The sequence below is a fragment of the Cygnus atratus genome, chromosome 9, assembly GCF_013377495.2.
Source record: "Cygnus atratus isolate AKBS03 ecotype Queensland, Australia chromosome 9, CAtr_DNAZoo_HiC_assembly, whole genome shotgun sequence".
Lineage (NCBI taxonomy): Eukaryota > Metazoa > Chordata > Aves > Anseriformes > Anatidae > Cygnus > Cygnus atratus.
The window spans coordinates 16,678,581-16,699,301 of NC_066370.1; the positions used below are offsets into that span (position 1 = coordinate 16,678,581).

The 20,721-nt window shown below is 46.0% G+C and overlaps 1 protein-coding gene across 1 annotated transcript in view; it reads left to right on the plus strand.

Moving 5' to 3' along the window:
* Positions 1-20,721, plus strand: part of DIS3L2 (DIS3 like 3'-5' exoribonuclease 2) — a 192,329-nt gene that overhangs the window by 7,900 nt on the left and 163,708 nt on the right. The window contains 3 exon segments of the mRNA XM_035544858.2: positions 12,435-12,593; positions 12,893-13,035; positions 18,662-18,715. Of these exon segments, the coding sequence (XP_035400751.1) occupies positions 12,435-12,593; positions 12,893-13,035; positions 18,662-18,715 (356 nt within the window).

Here is a 20,721-nt window from a genome sequence, read left to right on the forward strand (position 1 = left end):
GTTTCTTAAACCATAGTGAAGCAGAAAATCAGTCTAAAACGTCACTTTAAATTATGATGCTTACAGATTTTCATCTCATGCGATTTCCCTGCTAGTTTTTTTCCCTAGATCTCCAATCCTTTAGGGTCTTTGGGTGTTAAAATTTCCCTAACAAAAAGTTCCCTTAACAGAATGTCTTTCGTGAAGACCTCTGGGTTGTTTTCTGTTTTTTGATCAAAGGCTCTAAGGGTTTTCCCACTTCAATCCGGCATTAGTCAACAAAGAATCTCTTTTCAGACAGACCACTGCCTGATGTTTCTGCCATAAAAGAGCTTAAAACCCCCTTTTCCTTGAGGACAGAAGTACTAACTCTTTCTGCAGCATCTGTCTGTCACATGCTGGCAGCTGAGATTTGCATGGCTGCTAAGTGAAACTTTGTCTTAAATACCTGTGATGTATCACGTTATTGGTAAGTAGTTTAGAACAAGCTGTTTTAGCTGGGGCAGGAAGGCTGTGGCTGCTTTCTGAGTACGTGTGCTCCTCAGCCTGTTTGTGGGGGAATGCTGCTGTTAGTCTGCTGGAAAAATCTAAAGAAAACCCACCAAAAAACAAGCTTCTGCGTAAGAAAAGTGCCCTCCAAAGGTGGGTGCAGGATGATCTTTGGGAAGGCCGTCTCCCAACCACGCTCAATTTCGAAGGATGTCAGGAGCTGCAAGAGCTGAGAGGGAGGCAGCTTTCTTGGTGCTGAAAGCTGGGGTGGGACAGGATGCTGGTGCTCCTTTGAAGGCTGATCGCTCTGAAATAAGTTCAGATTTTTCAGATACGCCGTCTCCATCTGTACCTGCAGCCATCCTCCTTGGGAAGAAGACCCCCACCGACCGCCAGGTAGCCTCCTGCGGCTCTCCTCACGAAAAGCTTTGATGCGGCGGAGGCGCCTTGCCCATCTGTCAGCGTCAGCAGCCCCCCGAGAGGGAACAGCCAGCTCCTGGGTCGCAGCATGCTTTGTCTGAGACAGCGCAAGATTCCCGTGGCCCCTGCTGATTTACTGTTTGTCTGACGCTTGGCATTTATTTGCCCGGTCTGTGATACTTAACCAAGCTTGGGCAGCTTCCACAGAGGAGTGTCTCTGGCAAGCAGGCTGGTGTTTAGCATCGTAGTTTGAAAAAAAAAAAACCCAATTGTTGCTGTTGGATGGAGTTGTTGTGTTTGTGGCTGCAACCCTGACATTTGCAAGGTTCAGCATAGGTGACGGAAATGTCTTGGAATGGCTTTCCTGCGGGCTTGATGGGCACAGCTGATCAAGAAATACCAGGCTTAATAAGATGGCAAAATCGCAGCGCTTCTGTCTTTCTGTCATACGCTGCAGCACATTTTGTATTTGCCTTTGTTTCTCTGCAGGAGCTTTGAAGGAAAAACGATAGAAGGGAAACCTCCTTGCAAGGCAAGTTTAAGATCGTTACTTTTTAGCGGCGAGCCTTCCAGTTCTTGCGTGGAGAAATTCAGTGCTCAAGAATGCTGCTATCTCCCTATCTGGCACCCGTAAATGTGAGCCAGCGATGGAGCAGAGGCCACAGAATCAGCTCAATAAATGGAGAATGCTGGTTGCTGTGGAAATCTCTTAAATGTAGCTAATCTTGCCAAGTCTAATGTAGTGTTTAGGTGATGTTAATCATAGTAATAGGATATGGGAGGGAAGGGAAAGCTGGATTTACTGTATTGCCCCATCTGAGAAACACTTGAGAGATAGGATGCTCCTTTCCCTAATGGTTCAGCAACGTCATCGCGAACATAAATTTGGGCTGCTTTTGATAGGAAAAATGCTGCATTCCTGAAGCTTGTGCAACTAGTGCTTTTGGCTAACATCAGCTCTAGTATGTGAGTTAATATCTGATGTATCCTCTCCTGCGGAGATGAGATCCTGCCGTGCAGCGTCTGTGGGTTTGGTATCCCATCTGATAATCGCCCTCCGTGCCCGTCACCAGAGCCCTGAGCGCGTCGAGCTGCAGCGGGACCAAATTCTGTGGCAGGAGCCCTCTCATCCAGCAGCAAAGCCTTTATCTCCCTGCAGCAGCATCCTTCACGTGCCGGTGTTCATCAGCGGAGATGCTTGTTACTGTTGACTTGCTTTTTTTGACTGTTTTTTCCTTCTTTAGCTCCATTCTCTGAAATTAGGCGTCCATCGTGTAGCTCAGACTACCGGGTCTGTCCGCGGGATGTCAGTCCCAGGAAAAAAACAAACACGGTGGGCTACTCCAAGAATTGATTTTAAATTTTAATTAGTTTTCAAACTGCTATTCAACTTTGTCATCGATTTCTGTAGCCAAGGTTCTGTTGAGTTCCCTCGGTGTCAGTTTCTTCTGAGCTGCAGCTTGGTAGAATCACAGCCCGGGTGTAATGGCTTGGAAGCTGCTTGGCTGAACTAATGACCGGTTCTCAATTTATAGCCGCATTTACCAACAGGTGTGGCCGGTTCCTACAGGGTCGCGTTCTGCCCTGTGCTGTTTAATGCTTCTGTCGATGATCAGGAAGAGAACACGCAACCATGGCCGAGAGTTTCTTGGGAGCCTGCAGGGAGCGTTGAGTAATGGGGGCGGTCACTGGCAGCCGCCTGCATCGCTCGGTGCGCTGGGAGCAGGCAGAAGAAAATCCATGTCCTGGGCCTGCGCAGAGCCACGCGAGCAGCGCGAGGAGCCCAGTGTGGGAAGCAACAGCTTGGAAAAAAAAAAAAAAAAAAGTTTGGAGCTTTTTGATGGATTAATCAGCTGAACATCCCCCTCCTGTGAAATGTGGCCAAGAGGGTAATGTACGAGCATGGGAATTGCAAGATGGAGTATGGGCTGCGTGTGTCTTTGGCACGGCAGCAGCAGCAGCTTCTGGAGTGCTGCGTCCTGTGGTGATGCCCTCTGTTCTGGGAGGATGGTGATGAATTGATGAATACTCCGAGGAGGGCCACGAGGAAGATTAAAACGCTGGGATCACGAGTGAATGATGTGAGGAACCCTGCTTTACTTATCAAAGAGATGCTTGGAGGAAGTGAGCTCTCAGCAAATTGCCTACATGGGGAACAGATGTTCAGTAATAGGCTACTCAGTTGAGCGGATTATGATATAATGCATTTGAGGCTAAACAAATCCAGGCTTGAAATAAAGCACAATTTAGCAGGGAGGGTAAATGACCACTGGAACAGTTCTGCCAAGGCTTGTGCTATGTGGGCTCGTACTGGCACATTTAAAAGCCTCGATAAGAAATTCTCCCCCCTACTCCAAAGCGTGGGGTAGTTCAAACAGGACTTAATTTCGGAAAGCCCTCTGTCCTCTGCTATCCACGAGGTCGGCCAGCCACACACCCCAGTCAGCTCCGGCCTGTTCAGACCATCTCTGAACCATCTTTACACAGGGTCCTGAGGCAGAACACACGCTTTGCAGCAGTCATCAGCAGCTGATTGCGATTCCTCTGCAGGCCTTGGTTGCTGCAGGGCTCTCGCTGCTGCCCAGCTCTCCGGCCACTGCTTGTGGCTCCCGTGGCCTGCGTGCTGGTGGCCATCCCTCGCCCTCCCGCCTCCAGCCCCTGCTCCGCAAAGTGCTGTGGGCCGCATGTCCCTAACTCCCTCTTGTGGGGAAATCCAGGCTATGGAGAGTTGTAACTTGGCTGGGGCAGGATGGAAAAGAAGATGTTGGGACCCACCGCGTAAAATGATGTCTTTGGTGACAAAAATAAAAACTTCCCGGGTGCTGAAGGAGGATGTCAACGCTAGCAGCTGCAGCCCACAGATGTATGGGGCAGGTCATGCCTTGGAGACTATTTCCGCCTTTCTGTAAATAAAAGCTGGCAGCAACGAGGCATTTTGTTCCATTTGTATGTTTTTTAAACCTTTTTTTCCGCCACAATACTAAGGGCCATGAACTACGTACCTAATACATAGAGCGGGCAGCACGGGGAATGGTTCCTCAGCAGGTTGTTTTATTCCGCAGCACATATGGTAACCTCGGGATGTGCATGAATCTGAAAGCAGTTCTTTCATTTTCAGCTGTTAACATCTCCTAGTGCATTAGCACCTCCTGACAGGTGCCTTTCAAAGCCTCTTGACTTCTTCTGATCTTCGAGGAGCTTGCTTGAAGCCTGGGGAAATCAAAGGGAGAACTTCCACGGTATTATGTTTTCGAAGTGTGTTTTTTTTTTCCTGAAGTGTTGAATGAGCCTGTTCGCATCATAGCTGGACGAAACAAAGAGCCAAATGTCTTGTGGAAGACGATTTGGGCGAAGAGAAGGACGGGGGGCCGTGGAAGCAGCCCTGACCCACATCCCGAGGCAGGAGTGGAAGCCTGGAGGAGCGCAGTCATCAGGCGGGGTAGGTGGTGAGGAGGTCACGGGCAGGGTGGAGCAGGTTCACAGAGAGTCCTGAAAACCAGAAGAGCTGTATCCCCTCCCTGACAACGCCGCTGAGCTGCCGCACGCAGCTGGAGCACAGTAACTATTTTGATAAACTTTTAGTCTATTGCTACTAAATGAGTTTCGTCACCAACCCCTAGTGCAGAGCCTGGAATGGTATCTTTGGCTCTTGCGCTTGTAGTATTCCTACAACACAAACCTCGCTGAGGAATTGAATAAAGCTGCAATTACTGTCTGAGTTACTGAAGGCAGAGTCTTGCAGGCATGAGGATGCTTGGAAGTGTTTTGCAAGAGGAAGCACGGTGTCGCGGGCACATGATCTTGGCAGGCGGGAGCAGTTTCCACAGCATTGTTTTCTGCAGCAGAAAGAATCCATTGTGCATTTTTCTTCACTTCATTTTTTTTTCCCTCAAAGCGCGGGCCCTTTCAGAAAGCCAAAGTCAGCAACACCATTCTTCATTTTCCCTAGGTCCATATTGAAATCTGAGGGCGTACAACACAATAGTTGTGACTAAGCCCGTGCAGCTTAAAGCAAAACAGCAGCGGCAGCGTGAGCTTCCCACCATGCAGAGTGAGCTGGGCACGAGTCTGGAAGCGTGCTTCTGTCTCTGCCTCTGCCTCTCCTTTGTATCCATGGACGTGCCACTTCATTTTTTGCTACCTCCATCTCTCAGTGGGGATGTTTCATCCTCAGTGGCATGTTCCAGGGTGTGAATTTTTACAGCCAAATGCAGTGGCATGGTCAGCTCCACAAGCAGCTCATGGTCCTGTCAACTCAAACCATGGCAGCCTGTAGTTCTCCATCCCGCTGGTCACCGGCTGGGGCGCAGGATGCCTTTGTCCCCCATGGGGCCAGGATTCCCTTTGTGCTTTTTCCTCCAACCCTTCTGTGCAGGTTTTGGCAGACTTCCTGCCAAAAATGTTGGGAGAATCACCCTTCCCGGAGAGGCAGGACGAGAGGATGCTCCGGCTTTGTTCCCGGGTGCGCAGATGGCCGATGGCTGAACCACGTCCTGGCGCATGAGCGCGGTCGCGCTGGTGGGCGAGCTGCTGGCCGGCACGGCCGGGGCTGCTCTTACTGGTGACCAGTTGGGCTGCTGCTGGAGGAACCAGTTGCTTTGAATCACTTCTGAAGTCAGGTTTCAGAGGTGTGTGCACAGGCTGTCTTCTCTTTTGATTTGTCTAGACTGTGGGAAGCTCGGGTTTAAGCCGTGGCTGGGCCCCAGTGGCCCGTCATAATGGGTCAGTTAGTGCAAACTGGTGGGCATGGGAGCGAGGCCTGGCAGCCAAATTTCAATACATCATCCCCTCAGTTCAGGACATTTGCATATGATTTGCATTTTGGCCGAGCCCACGCATATAAATGTAGGTCTGCATTGTTTCTCTTCTTTGAATGACTGTTTAATTAACTTTAAACTTAATTATGCAATCTGCCATCTGCCCAAATCCCTGTAGTGCTGCTATGTCACCGTCCTCTTCCACCAAGATACTCCCTTTCCCAGAAATTTACCTACTTTTAAATTAAGATAACTTCAAATCTCCTACATCCTCTCCAGTTTAGGAGGACCCGTGGTCGTGTTGTAGGATCTCCCTTCAGCTCCGTGGCGCAGTCCTGGATTTTTTTGGATTGCGGTGCAGCACGGGAGTGTTGCAGAACCTTCAGGTCAGGATTATTTGGGTTTGCTTCATCAGAGATCTTTATTTGCTTGTGGTAAGGAGAACGTGCTCTCAGACTTTCTCTTAGCCCACAGATTGAGCATTTGACATACTGCCTACCGGGCTTATCTCCAGAAAGTCTTTGCTGCAATGGAACCTCACCGAACTGATAGCCTATCTCCAAGTCTTGCCTTTCCACTCCTAAATCTCTAATGAATTCTTTCCCATGACATCCTCATTTCTCCCTATTGCTTTGTCTTTCATCTTGAACCATCGGCTTTATTTAACCCGTTGCTGTAAATGCATCGAGGTGGCTGTGGTTTGAGGCTCTCGGGGAGCTGAGCTCCCTCTGATCCCAAGCACGGGCTGGAGTGGAGCTGAGCTCACGGGGAGCGTGGTGGGTGGGTTTTGGTCCTGTTTGTGTTGCTGGGCCACTAGCACAGCATTTTGCTCGAGATACCGTTCAAGGAGTATCCTTTTTCTTTCTGGTACAGAAGTCTTTCTCTGAACAGCTACACCGACAGCTGTCTTTGTGTTTTTCCTTCTAAAACGAAACAGAACAAAAAAGTACTTGGCTGTTACCATTAGCGGGACATTTAATCTCTTAAATCCACAAAATATTTTTGAAAACATAAATAGCTGGTTACTTGTGACCTGTCTACGACGAGTTTTTATTGTCATAGTTCGCGTTTGAGGTCTCTCTGCTGGTGTTTGTTGTTTTTGCCCGTGTGAGGTCATCTGATCCTGGATGTTGTAGTGGTCATTGAAGTGCTTGGGGTATGAGTTAGTCACTTCTATGAAATGGCATGTACTGGATGTTGCCGGTGCATTAGAAGCTAAAAACAATTTAACAAACATGTTTCAGCTTTTGGATTTTGAGAGGGAGCTCTTTTGGAGGCTCCGATGAGCAGCAGAATATATCAAATAGCTTTTACGTTGCCTGTTCACACCTACGAAAGGGGAAGATGTGGGGATCCTAGCAAAACCTCCCTGATGTTAAGGCACTTTGTACTGGCAAAATATGCTTTTGCTAGTAGAATTTATTCGACTTTGGAGAAAGAAAGGAGTAGTTGCCTGGTACAGCTGCATCAACACTGGGATCTGGGATTTTTGGGTTCCTAGATGTCTTCAAAACCAGGCAGGGTTTCTGTAGCCTGAACTTTCATTCTGGGATTGTTAATGTGCCCGGTTACATGTCAGCTTCCATAGTGAAGTAAAGTTGCAGGCAGGACTTCTTGGCGGGTAGCAGAAAGCATTCGTTTGCTAAAAGACAGAATTTGGCTTCCAAAACTTGCTTTGCAAGCTCTGCCAGGAGCCCAAGGGCCAGCTTGAACTTGGCGATTTGTGAGCTGGTGCCTGGGGTTGTGTTGTGGTTGGACTCTGTTCCTGGGGTCCCTACTAGGGATGGGAAGGAACATGCTTTGTTTAGCTCAGCCGGGCTGAGACGAGAGCGCAGAGCTAAGCAGGGGCTGGTGTTGGAGTAGTGCTCCTTGCCTTTAGTGGGTTAATCCTTGAGTTTTGGGTGGGCAATGCTGGGTCACCACGGGTAGCCGCCGTGCCGTGCCTTCTGGCTGATGGGTGTATCCTTCCAGTGGCTTAATAACTGCATAGCTGGGCTCTCTTGAAGAATTAAATGTCAGGGAACCTCTTGGAAGGTTTGAAGGAAATTGGCTTAAGTCATCCCAATGTGTCAGCTATGAAGGGAACCATTGGAGGAATACGGACAAATATTTAGTAACCATGTGTTGAGAGCATCTCATTAACTGATAACAGATTGTTCTATTGCATGTTATCAGTTCTGGGATACGCTTCTGCTTCTTTTCATGCTTACACTAACTGGATAAGCGATGGTATTTGAAAGATTCCTTTGCACATGTAGATCATGATCTAACACCGGGGAGCGATGGAAAATCCCCTTAGCAATGGCAGAGCCAGCAGGAACGTTGATGCCCGGTCCTGGGCCGATAATGTAAGTAGTAGATGGAAGTATTTAGTGCTGAAAAAGTTCATAATAATGGGGGATATAGTTCCCTTCAACATCACGTCTTTTTTATTAAAAAGAAGGAACACATCGAGGTGGCTGTTGGTGGGGTGGGACCTCTGAACCCATGGGGCAGTTTCCAGCTAATGCTGACGGTTCGACGCTCTCAGGTGCTCCTGTCCCTGCCAGGAGAGCTGGGTTGGTGACAGCTGGACGTGTAACAGGAGGTAAAAATGGCGAGTGAAAGTAGATGTCCTTTGACAGGAACGGGAGTGCTATACAGAGGTGACCGTATATTGGGATTTACTTTGGGTTTTCAGGTAAAACCAGTTGATGCTGGATCCTGGATGGGCTGCATCCAAGGAGTCATGCATGTGCTAATGAAAATTCAGTAAGAAATCCTTTCCGTCTCTGCTGGTAGTAGTCAAACAGCTTGCCACGTGTTAGTAGGCAGTTGGAAACGTTTTAGTTTTGGCAAATCAAATTTAGGATCTTGGTCCTTTCTTAAAGGAAGTAATATGCAAATTTTAGTATGAAAATTAAAGACTCCCTGGCCTTGCTAAGTTCACGTTTAGTTGAACATATCAGTTGATTTAGTTGACCATCTAGTTGATCAACTGACTAATAGATGTGAAATTAAATGCAGTAATTTCCTAAACCTAAGCTATCGAGTGATTTTGCCTGAATTATGTTGAAATAAGCTAAACTGAACCATCTAACTGCCTCTTTTTCCTGTAAGGCAGATCAGATCATTCTGGGAAGCTGCCGTGTGCAGTTTTTTCCCCGAGATAAGATGAATAGATAGGCTGAAAGATCAAAAAGCGCCGTTGCGCAATGTCGCTGCGCTGAAGCGGAGGTGTGACGAGCGGGGCTCGGGCTCCGGGTGCTGGGCTGCGGGTCCCAGCTGGAGCCAGCCTCCGGCTCCATCCCTTCTGCTCCTTTCGTGGTGCCTGCATCAGAGTAAAAGCAAGTCTCTGGCTGGGCCTGTCTTCAAACCACACACTTCTCGTGCCTCTCCTGCCATGAAGGTGGGAGCTGTTTGTTTCCCAGAGTGCTCCCCTGGGGCTAGATTTTGGCGCTTCCCTGCTGTGCATGTAGAACCGCTGCCTCCTCCTGCTTAGGTGCTCCTCTTTGTAGGGAGCTCTGCCCCTCTTTGTAGGGAGCCTCCGTGCCGGGTAACTAGGTTGTCACAGCCAAAGTCTCCCCCCAAGAGGACTTCAGGTAAGGAACAGTCAACCAACCCCCTTCCCTCAATTTGTAACTCCTGTTAGTTCCTGCTGACAGCGTCACCGCCTCTAGAAGACCTGGGGACTGCATCCCCAGAGCAGCTCCGTGCCATCCGTGCAGTCAGAAGCTCGTACCTGACCACTTTGTATTTGCTGTGCTGTGGGTGCGTCTGTGTCTTGCACTAGCATTGCTCTGCACTCAGTTGTTGAGTGGTTCTGCACATGCACACGTTTGGTGCTTCACCACCCCGGTTGGGATCTCCCAACCGCCCTCAGCTCCCAGCCACTCCACTTCAGTCTCACTTCTGCTGAAGTTTTTTAAAAAATTCTGTATGCTGTTTGTTTACTTATTTTTTAAGTCTTCGAATATTTAATGCCTAGAGTGCATTACGTGCTGCTCCTTATCCTAAACTTTATCTTACAAATCACACAACTGTAACAGCGCAGAAAAAAGCAGGCATCCTGCCACACCTGCTGCTGGAACAGAGTTGCACCAATTCCGTCCCTGCAGTTATTTCAGGAAGGATATTCTCAATGTACCCTACGCTATCTATCGAGATTTTTGTTGAACGTTTGCTCTGTAGAACGATGTCTGTTTGTCCACCAGAATATTAATTAATTAATATTAATTAATGCTGGTCAGCAGGAAAGCTCATCGTGAGAAATATTTCTAACTTGCAGTGTTAAGGGACAGGTGTATAAAAGAGGCAAATTCTGAGCCTGGTTGAAACAGATGGCAACCTGTGGTTTCCTTTCCCCTTTAAAAGGAGAAACACGAGAAATGACACTGGTGTGGAATCAGAGGCGTTCCAGTTGAGTGCTAATTGTGACAGTTGTCTGTGGCTTTGTAACAGGGCTGGTTTTGTTTAGCTGTAAATGTCGAGGCCAACGCGGTCAGATATTTATCCAAAGTGGCTGCGTGTAAAGCGGCTTGCAAGCCAGCTCCGTTGAAGCACAACTTGGTCGTTGGAGTACATTTTTTTCTCTGGATTTGAGTCCAAGCCTGAGTGAATGAAGAAGACGGCTGAAGAGCAAACCGAAGGCCTGAGCACTGGAAGTGTGTGACTGCGTCTGGTGTCTCCCACTGGCACGGAGAGGAGCTGCTCCGTGTCTTGCTGTGGTGCATCGCTTGTGGCAGCGGTGGCCCAGGATTTTGGGAAGTGACAGCCCCAGCAAGTGCTGGGGCAGCTCTTCTCGGCAGGCCACCTCTGGCTCTCAGCTCACTTCCAAACTTGCTAGATACTCCTTTTCCTGCTTTTTAATTCTCTGTTTTTTCTCCAGCTCCTCCTTAATTACCTGCTAAGATTTAGCCTTCTCTTTATCCTGAGTTCTCTAATTCATAATAGTATTTTCGGTGACTCACTGTCATAGAAACAAGGGTTGGAGAGGACCTTGAGAGCTCGTGTAACCTCCTGCGCTACCTCAAGGAAAAACACACTCTTTCAGATGGGCTCTGACACACGTCTGCCTCACGTGTTTTTAAGGACCTCCAGTGGGCCAGGCTGCCTGACCTTGCTGAGTCTAGGGCCTTGCTTTTTTTTGTCATTTTCCTAAGATCCTGCTTCCTGTTCTCTTTGCGGTATTTAGGTGAGGTTCCTTCACGAAAATGTCTCTGAAGAACTTCTCCAGAGCCTGCAGTGATGCCAATTCAAATGCTCTTCTGCTCAGATCTCTCCAGCCTGTGTTTTTATTTTAAGTTTCTGTTATTGAACCTAATCCCTTGACCCTTAGGGCAGTTGCAAATCAGGCGTTTGCAAATCAAATGATTTTAGTTCCGTATAACGGGGTCTGTACAGGTAGCATCGCCTCTTGGGCACCCGTTGAAGTCTAAATCTGCAGTTGTGTTTTTGTCGTGTCACAGCTGCAGCCTCCCTCGTCTCCTCTGTGAAAGCGTGTGCAGGGAGCGTGAAACGGCTGATCATGTAGAAAGAGGCCAGGCTACGTTGCCCTTATCCTTATCCTTACTTAACACGTAGGTTCCCTCTTCATTTCAGCATCCCGTTTGAAGCTACTGCTGTGGCATTTGATTATTTTTGTGGGCTGGCCTGAGCCAGCACCTCAAGCTGTCCCGCTTCTTGTCTTGGTCTCTCCTCTCTTGAGTTAGGAGGATCCCTCCCTCCTCCTGCTGATTTCCCAGTTGTTATATGTGGAAGTTGCTTTGTCTGTGACCCGGTAAAGTAGCAGATTTTTCTTATTGTACCGTATATTTAAAGCTCTCTGCTGAAGTAGTGTTTTGTTTACCCTTTCTTCCCGCTGCTTCAGTTTAATTCCATAAAGCGATTTCCAGTTCAGTTTGTGAAGGATACTGTGCATTAAAAAAAAAAAAAAAAGAAATTAAAATAAATTGCCTTGTAACTTGAATAGCCCCTTAGCAAATAAGTTGGCATTGCACATTTTCTGACTTGCAGGTACAAGCTTGGACCCAGGGAGCGTAGCCAGGAGGGGCTGGAAGGCAAAGCTGTGATGACATGTTCAGTATCCAGGTGGAGGGCCAAGAGGGCAGCTGCACGGCGCTGGGTTGCATTCCAATGTGCTGATCCGTGGAACAGCGTTGGCATACGCTTTGGAAGCTGCTGCTTGCTCTCCTGGCTGTAGGGAAGGGTCTGAGGTGATGGCAGGGAAGGAAGGGGTGAGTCTTTGCAGAATATTTTCATACGATCGTGGCCTATTCTGAGCAGGCTGGGCATTCGGAGCCTTGGCATTTCTTTGCAGTGTCATCGTGTGCATTGCTGCCTCTGGTAGCTTGAAAGTTAATGAGTACAGGGTGGGTTGTTGTGATTTTTTTTTTCCTTTTTCCCTGAACTACGTAATTTTAAATGCAAGTTGCAGGGAAGTTATATTTTCTCACTATGTGGGGGCTTAATGGGGTGGAGGCAGGGGCTTTGGAAACAGTTTAACAATTTCACATTTTATACGCTCTAATGAATTTCCCAGGATTTTGGAAGGGTTGTATCCAACTTTAATATCGTAATTTCCAGAGTTTCGTTTATGCTAAAGTAAGTTGGTGGTGGATTAAGAGGCATGAAGAGCCAACAGATTACAAATGAACTAATGAAGACATCGTTTCTTTTGGATAAAGAGCATGACTCACAATCGTGACTTGTACTGAAGCACTGCAGACCATGAGTTTCACGAGGACCGTGAGCTGGCAATGGGCTTCTTCCCTCCTTCCTCTGTTATTTCAAACTTGTGTTTGATTTCAGGTGCAGAAAAGAGAGGGTTTGCAAGGACCAGAAACAACTCTGAATCTACAAGAGCTCCACAGAACTTCGATAGGAAGAGACAACTCTCTGAATCGCAGACAGAAACAATGAGCAATTCAGACAGCAGAATAAATCCTAGACAACTGGGAACTCCCAGAGGTATTAAAGCAGAGTGCGTACATGCTTCAGGAATAAGCTGCCTTGAAGCATGTGCTAAGCACTATTAAAAGATGGGCTGGGATGAATGCTCTTAACTCTAAAATGATCTGTAGAAGACTTAATTATTTGTAAAATGTGATCATTCCAGGATTTTCAGTGCTCTGAAGTCGGGTGCCAGTATTTCTAGGCAAACCCTTCTCAAAAGTTCAAGCTCGGGTACAGAGCCTTTGTACAGCTGCTGTTAAGATATGTAGAGAAGTTTGGTGGGCAAGATAACACTTATGAATTTCTGTTTGCAGGAGGACCCTATGCTGCTGCCCCGACATCAAACGATAGAAAGAATCGAAATAAACCCACCCGAGGGAGGAAGAAGAGTATATTTGAAGCCTACATGTCAAAGGAGGATGTTTCAGCAGGACTGAAAAGGGGAGAGCTAATTCAGGTGCCTAGAACATACAATGACCATGCTCATGTGATAAGTGTGTGGAAATCACAGACAATTGTTGGAAGTGAATGTCAGTTAATTGCGTGACAGGGAATTGATACACCGCTTGTAGCTGCTTTCTCTGGAGGTTCTAGAAATGGAGTGAACCTTTTTATGACCAGCTGCAGTACAGTTTTTGATTTGATTGCAGATGTTCTGTAAAATTCCGGATCCACGGCCTCAATGAATTGCAGGGATGATCTGCCAGCCACAGTAGTGGCTGTTGTGGAGACTGTTACTTTTAACAATGACAATCAAAAGCATAGCAGGTGCTGGCAGCCTCTATCTTTGTCAGTGTAAGTGAAAATGAATAGCCTTAGCAAGATACTTCTTGCTGAAATTCCTCACAAAGACATTAATTAGTCCTTGGCAGTGAGGTGCCGATGCCTTTTCTTCCACATATACTTTTCTTTTGTCAATCTGTTTCTACCAAATCTTCCCAGAAGTCTCCCTCCCAGAAAAAAAAAAAAAAAAAAAAAAAGGGAGATGCAGGTAATGCTCTGGTCCCTGAGGTCTCGTAGGGCTGTAATTACCATGGCATTGCAGTAAAGTGTTATAAGCTATGATACAACTGGCTAAATTAATATCAAATGGGCATAATTTTCTTTGTGCTCCCTTAAGGTCATAGGGCTGCCCCAACCTCTGATGACAGCGTGGCTTTACTGAAGTAAGGCACAGATAGTAGATGGAGCAGAAGAGCACATCACTGTATTAGAAAATCAGTTGCCTGTGTGCTTTTGGTTATTTGCCTTGAACAGCTAGCGAGTTCCCATTTTGCAGATTCTGTGCCCATCAAAGATTGGACTTGTTGCTTCCACTTGGAGCAGCACAATTGAAGCCATAAGTAGGCAGCAATTCTTCTCCCAGTATCTAGCAAAATGGGGGTTGGACCTGCCGTTTCTGTGATCCAGCTACCCACAAGAGTTTTGCATAAAAGCAGGCAAGACTGAGGTGCAGGAGAAGAGGAGTCTCCAACAACAGCAGCTGTAATAGTCTTCATCGTGATGTAATGCTCAAGACACACCCAGCACCCCAGTGAGGTCAGATTGGCTGGGGAAAAGGCAGGTGGAAGTCAGCGAGGGCATGACAGACACTCATGCTGAGGCATCGTTTACCCAGACACCCACTGGTGCACTGACATTTAATTTGTGTTGTAATGCTGGTGAGGTTGATATTTGCATCAGTACATCAGAGCTGCAAATGGCATTACCTACCTTTTTTGTTTGATTTCTTATTATAATTGCATAGTAATTCTTGCATAATAATATAATGGTGTAATTTCTGTTGTGTGTTGAGGATTCCACATTTAAGATAGCCTAATTCCCTCCTGAAGACTAATCTGATCAACTCTTAGCTTTCAGAAAAATGACTGCACAGCATATCCTTGCTGATTATCAGTGTGCTCCTCTGGGCTACCCAGGCCCCAGGTCAGTGCCTTTTTAAAGAATCTCGTAGGCATCCACGCTGGGGAGCAGGTGATGAGGGAAGAAACGGTAGCCTTGAGCTGGGACTTCCTCTCATTTGATTTGAGGTGGCTGCAGTGGCATATGGCAACAACTAAAGGTTTTGCCTTACCATCAGGAATGTTTTTGGTACCTGTTTGGTAATGCAGCCTGACAGCATTAAGCGCAATTAAGAGTGTGTAGACTGCTGGTGAGGTCGACTGCAGCTGCAGATGAGGCACATCAGACTATGGCTACTACCTGAGAATCCCAGTGGAGTACTAAGTCCCATGAGACCTGTGACTGCATGCTATCTGGCAAAAGAATCCCCAATTCTTGGAAGTGCATAGTGTCTACGCTAGGTCATGTGCTGTGTGACTCTAAGAGTCATATGTACTCTTAGGCTGTAGCTGTTTTCCTTTCACCCAGTTCCATGTCTCAGGGAAACAGCTGAAGCTCTACAGTTTGTATTTAATCATTTAGGGCTGAGTGTCAGATCATGGGCATCCCAGCTCAGTATCTCTCATTTTTTACTCATTCATCCTCATGATCTCCTCAAGACCATTCATCACTGCAGCTCTGAAGAGGATAGGTGAGATCTTGAAAGCACTTTCAGTGAATGGACAAATATTCAGCACTGCTCTGTACAGTGGCAAGAGACAGTCAATAAATGCCTGTTGCTTTAGTCCCCAAATGCAAGGCATTAATCTGGCATGGTAGCCTGCAAAAATGCTCCACGAGAACCTGCAGAAGAAAGGAAACCTGCTAGTCTGAATACGATGGTCCTGAGCAAACTTGAGTGCTAGCCAGTCAGAAGCACAGCTCTGAGCAGGGGAGTCCCCTGGAACATTTTGGAAACACTGGGTCTGGCTGGTGTGAGAACATCAGAGGTGTCTTAGAGAGGAGAGACCCCACTGTGAGCTCTGAGGATGCTGCTGCGCCCTGGCAATGGAGCAGTGCAACTAAATGTGCCTGAAAGCCCAAACTACTGGCAGATGTGGGAAATCTCTTAGATGAAACAAGTGGCATGAAGATTAAGCAGTCCTAAATAAGGAAGAACAAAAGTGTATCTTTATGGGCACTGATGTCTGTCAATAGTAATAGTCGTAATGACTTCTGGTACTATATCTGACATAATTCAGTTTTCAGTAAGTTGCATGGAGAATTGTGCCCTGCGGGATTCCTGGATTCATTTAATCAAGGGACATGTGCAGAAGTGTCCTTCCACAAGATAAGGGGATCTGAGCACAGGTGCTTACGAGCGCCTAGACTTCCCACTTCCCTGTCCATAAAGCTGTCTGCAGTGAGCAAACACCAAGCGTATCAGGCTAATTGGAATCACAGAGGCTGCTCTGAAGGCAAACAAGATTGAATAACTTCTGTGTAGTTACGTAAGCGGATGGTGTTGGCCGTGCACAGCAGATGAAGTCAGGTTGTGCATTAAGGAACGTTGACCCAAAGGACCGTGATCATCTTGCGATGCGCCGGCCAGAACCTCATGTCTGCTCCACGCCTCCAGCGTCTCCCAGACCCTCCCTGCCGGGCTGCTGGGGTCAGGCGGAGTGAGTACGCACCATGCAGAGGCTCTCGGCCTGTGTTGCCATCAAGAGGATGTTTTTTTTCTTGGAGAGCTGTTCCTTTGTGCGTATGAAGGCTGGGGTTTCCCTGATTTTTGTGGGCTGTTTTTTCCAAGTTGGCCTCAGTAGCAGGCAGGTACTTGAACCATGACTTTTTTTTTTTTTTGGACACATACAAACCAATTGAGGCGTATGTGTTAGGATACCTGGTACACACTGCTTGATTTGAGATGCTTGAAGCTTAGTCTGAGTATTGCCTGTCCTGGTTCTAGCAGAGGAACTCGAGAAATCATGACCTTTTTGTATGTTGCTGCAGAAAGTTGAGGTTAGAAACTTTTTTGGCAACTCTTTGTGAAGCTGACTGGAATCATCAGAAAGTGTTTTAGAAACCTTCCTCCAAACCTTTCTTCTTCCTTTTCAAAACAAAGGCCCTACTGACATAAAAACACTGATAAATATAGCAGCTATTATTCGTGAGCTATTGTAAAATAATATAACATTAGTGTGACATCATGAGACTCTGCAGCCAGATCCTCACCCCCGAATACACATATGAGAACAGTTGTTCATTACAGATGGGGAGAGTGACTGGTTCCAGATATGATATCACAGCGTGAAATGTACAACATTGTAAATAGGATTTTCATAGGCACAGATAATAGGGCCCATCTGCTTTCTAAGATAAATTTTGGGAGTTCCTTGCTTGAAAGAAAGAGCTGGAGTATTTTAATGCTACTTGACGTAAGAATTCTAATGCTGATCATAATTAGGTAGCGCATATAAAATAGAGAAACCCACTACACTAAGCACGGTAACACTTTTTTTGTGTGTGTTTGCCTGAGCTAGGCATTCGTGTGCATGTAGCCCCTTTGGTGCCTTCTGGACCATGGACACAAAACATGATTTTTCACACACATAATAGGCATTTGCACCTGGCTGATTGACAGCTGTCCCAAACTGTTCAACTGGGTTCTCCAGAGTAACACAAGATATCCCCTCATCTGCTTTGTGCTGTTGGGTAGATGCTGGCTATGGGAATTATTTGACTCATTGTCAAGCAGAGCAACCACCCGTCTTCAGTTTTTCCTTTCTCTCCATAGCAGCTTCTGTTACTAAGAGTGTATCGTTTTTGATAGTTGATTCTGGGAAATAACGGGGGAAAAGACTATGGGGAGATCTTTGTAAAGTATCTTGAGGCATAAAGTATCCCCATGGTTGCTACCAGTGGTTTGTTTTTGTTTATTTTTTTTCTTGTTCTGGGTTGTGCTTGCCACATGGCTAGTGTGCTCATTAGTATTAGTTACATAAGGCAAAAATTAAAACATCACAGCAAAGTACTCAAATAATGCCTAAAGAATATAGAATATATGGTGCTAGTGTTTCCAAACTTAAGCAAATAAAAACAATGAAAATCTTCCTAAATCTGCAAATTCCTTTTCAAGGCAGCAAAACTTTCACATGTAATTAGCTTTATTTTCCTGTTGTCTGAGTGTTTCCCAGAATAAAAAAAAAAAAATTCTGGGAGAGGTTCCTATGATTGCTTAACTCAGAAGCACAAATGGATGGAATCTGCTCACATAACAAATTGGCCGGTGTTATTTCAAATACACAAATGGAGAAAGTTTTAACTTTTCATCACAAAGCAAACGCCTGCATTAAGGCAGCTATCTAGTTAACAAAGCTGTATTTCCATAAGAATCAAATGCTCTCAGTTATAACTGCAGCCACCTGAATCCCAGTTCCCAGGACCCTCCTGGGAAGGGAATCACACTTGCATAGCTTGTGACTCCTTGTTTGGCTCTCCCTTTCTCTTGGATGGGCCTGACTGCAAGGAACTGCTTGGTTTACTTTGGAGGGATGATATGAATTTGTTGCAGGTGACTTGAACTTTGAGTTGGAAGATAATAAAGACAAAATGGACAGATGAGAGTTTCAAATGTGTTTAAGACAGACTGACTTTGAAAGCGTTTAAGCAGAATTTAATGCTCTAGACCTGAAATGTTTGATTTTAGAAAATTATTTTGATTCATCTATGAAAATGTTCTTTATCGCAGGGTTATTGCTACTGTCTGTCTGCAGGAACTGCTTAAACAGCCAGAGCCTCAAAAGGCTTGCACCTGCAACCTCAGCAGGTCATCTTTTCCTTTTACCTCCTGTTCTCCAAAATAAGCAAAGCCAACGCTCTCCTTTTCCAAAGCAGAGCAAAACAAATGGTTTCGGTTGTCTGTTTTTAAATGAAGTTGGTGGATGCTCAGCAGAAAATATGTGAAGGGAACAGGAGGGCTTGGATCCTTAGTTCATCCAGTAGCAGCAACAGCTAATGATTCAACATCTCTTCCATGACAGACTGTAGTAGATCAGCTTAAGCCTATCATGAAACTGCCTTTTGGCTAGAAATTGCTTGGATGCTAAGTTGTCAAGACTTGAAATGTATAATGGAAATTTAGATGTATCTCTCGTGTTTCACAGTAGATGTATTACCCACAGCTCTCTAATTTAACTGATCTTATATAAAATTAATAAGATTCAGGCATAATCTTTCTCCTTCTCTTTTTTTTTTTTAAGGGACCCTTGAGAATAAATCCTAAGAAGTACCATGAAGCCTTCATTCCATCTCCAGTAAGTGTAATTTTATAATGCTTTAAAGTTCATAAGTAAAGGTGCATTAATACAGGAGTTATGCTGTGTATGAAAGGTCACTCAGAGGTGAACGTGTTGGAATAACTGAATGTGATCTGGATTTTCTTTTAAATCAGATATTCCCAAACAAATTTTGCTTTTTCGTACCTCAAAGAACTACTTACTTGTGCCGAAACTGGGGATACCACTGGGTGCCACAGAAACCAGCTGAACTCAGATTTGAGGACCACCACATAGCGTAATTGTAAACCCTTGCTTTATGGCTACAGAAGTTTTATAGTCGTTTTATAGTCTTTCCACTGATTTAAGTTAATCTTCCCTAAACAAATATGCTCTCCATTTTCGATCTGCTGCATGAGCTAATTTGAAAAGTCATTCCAGAAATAATACGTGTGATTCTCTTTCATGTGCCCGCTTTTGCACTAACTATATATTGGTTGGCTTAGGATGTACTTGTCACACGGGACTGGTTTGTGCCTCTTCTCTCTTCTTTCCTTTTTTTTTTTTTTTTTTTGACAGAAAAGTGGGGCTCTCACAATTTCAAGGACTTCCAGTAAGGAAGGTGACCTCACAGCTGGCATAGCCAAAGCTTTTTATCTGGAACTGACTTGGTCAAAGTGTTACTATCAATGAGAGAGAGAATTTCATATTAAAATGGTTTGTTGGTGTGGGGGAGAGAAGGCAGGGCCTGCACCAAGGCAGTGAAACGCGGACCCTGTTGTTGCCCCTGCTACTGACAGCGCTGTTGTGCTGGAGCTTGGACTCAAAGCCTTGGAATTTGTGGCAGTGTCCATTCACTTTATTCATCGGGGTTAATGTTTCGGAGCCCCCTGTGTTAGAGAAGACTGGGATCGCAGAGGTGGAGAAAGGTCAGGGGTGCATCAAGCAGATTCTTAACACGAACTAGAGGAAGAAGTACAGAGCAGCTCTCTAGTACATCAGTAAAGCAGGACTGAGTGTGTAAGTGATCAAGGAACTGAGATTCTTTCTTTACAGGTGGCCTCAGAGGTGTGATAAGTGTAAGCTGTTAAATATATTCTCTGAAATTACAAAGTACTTGGTTAAATGTGAAATCCAGCTACTCCTGTGAGTTTAATTGCATGTGAAGCTTTACCCTTAATTGCCCCTGGTGCCTTGTGCAGTAAGATTGCTCGCTGTCCTGCAAAGGAAGGTTAGCTGAGGTTATCTCACTTATCTTTCTACTTCATTTCTCTTTGTGGACCTGGATCCTAGAATCTGCCTTGTCCTGGTAACAAGCAGAATCACACCCAGATAGAGTTGACTGGCTGGTGTGGGCATGGTCCTCTCTTCGACAGATGCATCAGGAAGCTTATCGTTCATATAACAGCAGTGGCCAGGGAGGGTAGCAGGAGGGTTTGCAGCCTTAGTGTTCTGCAGGACTTCCCATCGTTGCCAGATGCTGCAAGAGCTACAGCTGTGAAAAATCACCCTTTCTCTCCTGCTGTTGACTCGGGCACTGTACCCCTTTCTCTTCAGCTCTCATTTGGCTACGGCTTCATGGAGTTCAAATGCAACAGCTGTTCACCTTCTAACAGCAGAAGTCCCAGGGTATTTTTTGCTGCAAATGTGCTCTGTCTGTCTCATTGTTGTGTGAAGAGTTGAGGGGCAAGCCTGGAGCCTTTCTCTTAAAAAAACTCCTGGAGAATGGGCACGAGCATTTAAATCTCTGCCTATCTTGTGCCTTCCATGGTGTGATGTCTGAAATGACGACACTGTCAAGTTAAAGAACGATACTCCTGAGCACGAGTGGTAGAGTGTCTGTGGGTGGGCTGCGTTTGTGGAACACTTCTAGAGCAGATGAAAGGGTAGCAGGTCTTCCTCTTGTCTGATGGAGGCAGAGACATGCCACTGATACTCACAGATGGCCACTGAGTAGTACCAGTGCCCTGCTCCATTGCACCTGGAGGGCAGTTGAGATTTTTGCAAGGGATTGCGTTGTGATGTAGTTCGGTTCCATTTTAACT